The sequence below is a fragment of the Staurois parvus genome, unplaced genomic scaffold (assembly GCF_062004578.1).
Source record: "Staurois parvus isolate SC_StPar_1 unplaced genomic scaffold, SC_StPar_1.0 ptg002367l, whole genome shotgun sequence".
NCBI lineage: Eukaryota > Metazoa > Chordata > Amphibia > Anura > Ranidae > Staurois > Staurois parvus.
The window spans coordinates 166,501-172,500 of NW_028320163.1; the positions used below are offsets into that span (position 1 = coordinate 166,501).

The 6,000-nt window shown below is 39.8% G+C and overlaps 1 protein-coding gene across 1 annotated transcript in view; it reads right to left on the bottom strand.

Annotated features, from left to right (window-relative positions):
• The window catches only part of LOC149431173 (ankyrin repeat and MYND domain-containing protein 1-like), a 58,212-nt gene that overhangs the window by 16,370 nt on the left and 35,842 nt on the right, over nt 1-6,000 (bottom strand). The window contains exons 9-11 of the mRNA XM_089665829.1: nt 4,660-4,800; nt 1,143-1,298; nt 220-327 (exon numbers count right to left, since the gene is read on the bottom strand). Of these exons, the coding sequence (XP_089521955.1) occupies nt 220-327; nt 1,143-1,298; nt 4,660-4,800 (405 nt within the window). The remainder of the gene's footprint in view (nt 1-219; nt 328-1,142; nt 1,299-4,659; nt 4,801-6,000) is intronic.

Sequence of the window (6,000 nt, forward strand, 5' to 3'; positions counted from 1 at the left end):
TTTTACATGTAGGAAATAAGTGACAGAATTGGCACAGTAGGCAAATGGTTAAAAAAAATAGTGCAGGTGTGCTCTCTCTTTCAGAAAACCATAATTATGTGTCAGTTGTAATTTTTAAAAAAAGTTTAAAATACAACTGACCCACAGCACTGAATTTTCCCTTTTAAAAGTCTGTGGTTTCTCTTGACACTGATATACCTGAATATAAAGTCATCTCACCATATCATTTCCACTGGCGATGGCCAAGGATAGAGGGGAGTGCCCACTCCACAGTGTGATCAGCTTGGTATTGTGAGCCAGAAGTAAAGAAACTGTATCCTTGGCAAGCTGTATGAAAAAAAAAGACAAATTTACTGCAGACCTACATAATAAAGTTATCTAACCAATATTATTTATGATAAATAAAGTGCATCCAATCAGATATCATACTTTATCAGCTGAAAGCATTCAGAATATCAAATCTCAAGCATCAGTACAAAGCTAATACAGAGGAATTACCTGCAATAGTTTAGCATATCAAAGAAACTCAAACAATACACTGTTGTAGAAACTTCACCTTTCCACTTGGTATTTGTCACAGCTTTATTCAATGAATAAACAAAGGCAGATTTGCTGTAATTACAGCTAGATTTTGATTTTATTTTCTTTGTTGCCTTCTGAAGCAATTCCACAGTTATGGTGAATTTTGCAGATCCACCAATATTAAGCATGTGTAATAGTTCTAACCCAGGATGACTGATTTGTAGAAAGCAGGATTTGACCTTTACAGCAAGCATATATTTTCTATGGATCCCTGATCTACCGGACCAATTGCTCAGCTCAGTAACTGAACAGGGAAAAGGGTCCCATCATAATATTGACTTAATTACATCCTTAGAAGGTTAGTTAAATCAAAGGAAGCTACAGTTCTCAACCTATAAACCACACTGTTACTCCGATTCTGCTTCATTCTTGGTGTGCTGGCTCTCTGTTAGATAATAGGGTTCTGGATGACCAGCTTGAAGCACTGTTATGGTCAATATGTAGAGGGTGCTCTCGACCATTAATAACTGACTTCCCTTGTCTGACTGCAATTTAAAATAATACATTTAACTGGAGAACCCATTTCAGCTACTGTATAGTCTATAATAGTTCAGATTTACCTTGTAGTTGTCTTCTCTCTCACAAACTACATGCAAGGGTGTACGGCCACCTTCTTCTGGGACATGGGGGCTTTTCTCATAATAGTTGTACAGAGGCAGACCTGAGTCAAGGCAGCCTTTCATTGGAAATCCTAGAATTGCTCCAGGGCTCTCCCCCTGTGGATACACATACATTTTATGCCCATGAAGAACTCCTAGATACTCTGGGTTTGTTTGAAGGAGCATTCAAAAGAGTTAAGACCAAATGCATATGCAGGATTTTATTTAGTCAGGAATGGATCTCCTACCACTTTGTTTAACATGAACACAAACAAACAAATCACTGACATGCTATCCTCTCCTTACATCCGTTCAGGTGGTGCAGATTTAAATCTGCATGACATTGTTTTGTGCTTTAGAACCTGCACCATTTTAGTAGCCCTAGATTCTATTTTTACTATGTGATCAAGTAAGTATAACTTCAAAGACATGGTGCAATTTGCAGTGATGTCTAACCAAAGTTCTGCATGTAGTGATGTCTAACTGAAGCTCTCTATGCAACAATATCTAACCAAAGCTCTATGCACAGTGATTTCTAATCTAAGCACTGTATCCAGTGATGTCTAACCAAAGCTCTGTACGCAGCAATGTTTAACAAAAATATGTATGCCTTGAAGTCTAACCAAAGTTCTGCGCACAGAGATGTCTAACCAAAGCTGTGTATGCAGTGATATCTAATCAAAACTCTGTATGCACTGATAGCTATGCAAAGCTCTAGGTATGGTGATGTCTAACAAAACTCTGTATGCACTTATTGCTATGCAAAGCTCTATCTATGGTGCAGGTGCGGACTGACAACTCATGGGGCCCCCGGGCAATAGGGGATCATGGGGCCCGTGTCCTCGCCCACACCCAAAAAAGCCTATGAAAAAAACAATGAAAGGTACTAGGGGCATCTCATGGGGCTCCCTACTGACCCCGGGCCCTCGGGCAGTGCCCGAGTGCTCGAATGGTCAGTCCGCCTCTGGTATGGTGATGTCTAACAAAACTCTGTATGCACTGATGGCTATGCAAAGCTCTATGCATGGTGATATCTAACAAAACTTTGTATGCACTAATGGCTATGCAAAGCTCTATGTATGGTGATCTCTAACAAAACTTTGTATGTACTGTTGTCTAATCAAAGCTTTGTACCCAGCAATGTTTAACCAAAGCTCTGACTGCAGTTATGTCTAGGGGATGATGCCTTGGTGCAGGCACCTGTAGGCTGCTTTAACCCAGGATCAGTGAAAGTAAACTGCTATTAATGCCCCCACAAGATCAAGACCCAGGGAATCCAGCTGGGTGACCATGTTGAATCCAAAGATTAAGAGGCAGAGTATGTACACGCAGTAACCTTCCTTCAAACAAGGAAGCACATGCAGTGTTTCAGTAAAAAGCCACAGAGTAGCAATGCTCTTATGCTAATTCTGTATGACGCACTACATGCCAAGGAAAGCTCCAACAGCAGGATCCTTTGCAAAACAACATTACAAACCATCCCCGTGTTTTTCATCAGGCAGGGTCCAGGTATGGTCTGTCAAGGCTCTTCCAAGGAGTGCATAAAGCTGCATAAAAAGTCGCAATGGCTACAGTGCAGCCAGGTGATGAAAACATCATCAGTAGAATTATCTAGAAATAAATCATCCACAGAGAAAAAAACCTCATTGTAAGATGGTACTCTCAATAGTCAGAAGAGGCCCCTCACCTAGCAAAAAAACTGAAGCTAGGTGAGAGTGGGAGAGGTTATAGGGGGATGTCCTGGCAGCATTTCCTTTTTGCTACTGTCTAATCACCTGAAGGTAGCTGTATACAACCAGGGCAAAATGATTTAAAGAAGCCTGGGACCTGTATTGTACAATCAGGACATTATTTGATAACATGGACTTTTCCCTAAGGTGTTTATAAATAAGTCATAGTATTCATTGGAACAGTTTTTCTCAAATTTTGGGCCAGTTGTGTGTCCCTAACACAAACTTTGTATGTCTGGGTGCCTGCCGTGATCATATCATTTACAGTTCATGATCATTACATATGCTGCAGATAGGTACCACTTATCTATACCACACCAGCTATGTTCCAGCTTTTCCTGCTCTTGCTGCTACCTAAATCTATAACTTCTTTTTGTGCAGACTTCAGGTCAGGAGCTATCGCACTCCAAGAGATCTCACATTAAATCAAGATGGTGTTCTCTCCATATAATCATCCAATAAATTACAAAAAAAACTTGATTTTTAAGGTGTCAAATAGAGGGGCATACTTTACTTAGAGGATTCTCTCCAGAAAAGACATGGGAAATCACATTGTGTTTGTGACTAAAATCACGGTGCCTGCCACTGCTAAGATAAACATACTTGATACCACATTGTAAATAATTCGGACTTTTCTGACAATTAACAGTGTACAGGTGACATTTTTGGGGATTTTGAAGGGTTTTTTTGCCTAAGCCCCTGAACACACCTCAAAAAAAGTTTGTGGGGTTGATTTACTAAAACTGGAGAGTGGAAAATTTGGTACGGCTGTGCATGGTAACCAATCAGCTACCAACTTCAGATTGTTCAATTAAGCTTTTACAAAAAAAACATGGTAGGCAGTTGGTTTCAATGTAGAACTGCATCAGATTTTGCACTCTCCAGTTTTAGTAAATCAACCCCTATGTGTCCATGTACACATAGGCTTTTGTAGGAGTTTGGCAGCAGCAGCATTTAGAGGTAATAAAAGCTCCTTCTCCTGAAAGCAGAAGAATACGTTCAGGAGAGCAGCTTTTGGGCATAAAAACCACCAAGCGCGAATATATGCGCCTACGTGCTAGACACATTTAGTGCTTAAGCATTTATTTCAATGGCCTTAAAAAAATTTAATTCTGAGCAATTAAATAAACATCAAATGCTCCCGAACACGTCTAAAAAAACGCAACTTAGATTTGTTTTTCAGGCTGAATTTCTCCTGTTAGGAGAAACAGTGTTTAAAATAAACCACTGCGAATGAGGCCATACTGTTAAAATAAAAAGGGCAGTAGTATACCTTCTATGGGCCCCTTCCAATCATCATTTCAGAAGCCAAGCCTTGCCATGTACCTCCCAAGGTGAGAAGTCTTACAACCACTTTGGAACAGTGTGCCTTAGCAAAACAGATGAAAGGAGACAGTGGAAAAAAAATCTAGTTTCCAAGTTGACCTACTCTGGGAAAAACTGCTAGTGGGATGATTTCTACAGATGTGCACTAAAACATATAAATAAAATAGGGAAGAATAAATACTGCCTGAGTTACAAACAGCTTCTCTTATCTGCTGTCAAGTAACGGTGCCTATGTGACATTTATCGGTGTTCATTGCTGCAAAAGAACTTCCAAGAACAAAAGACACCAAAATTCCTGAGGAGTTATTCAGCTGTGCTCTGTCATCTTCATGACAGACATGTGTCTATGCTGTGTTCTATTTTTATTTCCTGCACACTAATTACATGTCCCTGTGAGAATAAGTGCTGCAAATATACTGTACCCTGTCAGGATCATACACATAGTCCTCATCCTCAGCGCTGGCATTGGGATCTGAGGCAGCAAATAGCAGAATCTCTGTGATCCGAGTTCCTTCAGCTACAGGCAAAGCTGCCGCTATGTGGAGAGGAGTCAAGGAACCATACTGGAAAATAAAACATACAGTCATGATGCCACTTTGAAAACAATGCAGAACTCCTGAAAACAAGCTAATCAACCAAAAACAGCAATGTGCAGGCAATTGGGAATTACTCATTCAACAATCTGTCACACATTACAGTGTTGTAAAGAGAGGTGAAACAATGTAAAGATCGCTTTTTCTCTACTGACACTGAAAATTATATTTCAATTTCTAGAGAAGAGAGTTGTATGGGACTTCCAACATTGCTCCTTTCCTATGTACTGCACATAATATAGAAAATGGCAGCACCGAGAATGATTTCAATATTCCATTGTAACATTATACAGTAAGCACACGTTTATAAAGTATTCCCTCTCTAGACCTCAGATGCAGATATATCTCAACACTCAGTGCTTGGCCAGTGCAAATTTATAAATTTATGTCATATATATACAGTTGTGTTCAAAATAATAGCAGTCAGACATCACTAACCTGATCAATCACTGTTTTTGGTAGAAATGATATTTCTACATGGCAAATAATTTACTAGCAGGTGTAGTAGAGTAATAGAAATCCAACAGACCCAACAGTCATGACATGCAAGCTGCTGATTCTGTGTAACTGAATCACTAATTGAAAGGGGCATGTTCAAAATAATAGCAGTGTGGAGTTCTATTAGTGAGGTCATTCACTCTTTGAAAAACAGGTGGCAATTATTGCCCTTATTTAAGGAAGGAAGGCAGCAAATGTTGTACATGCTGGTTACAGTGCATTTCTCTCTGAAATTCTGAGGAAAATGGGTTGTTCCAGACATTGTTCAGAAGAACAGCGTACCTTGATTAAAAAGTTGATTGGAGAGGGGAAAACATATACAGAAGAGCAGAAAATGATAGGCTGCTAAGCTAAAATGATCGCAAATGCTTTAAAATGGCTGAATGGATAGAAGAATAGCCAAATGGCAAGGACTCAGCCAACAATCAGCTCCAGGAAGATCAAAGAAGGTCTAAAGTTACCTGTGAGTACTGTTACAATTAGAAGACGCCTATGTGAAGCCAAGCTATCTGCAAGAAGCCCCCACAAAGTCCCACTGTTGAAAAAAAGACGTGCTGAAGAGGTCACAATCTGCCAAAGAGCACATTGACTGGCCTAAAGAGAAATGGCGCAACATTTTGTGGACTGATGAAAGAAAGATTGTTCTTTTTGGGTCTAGTGGCCGGAGACAGT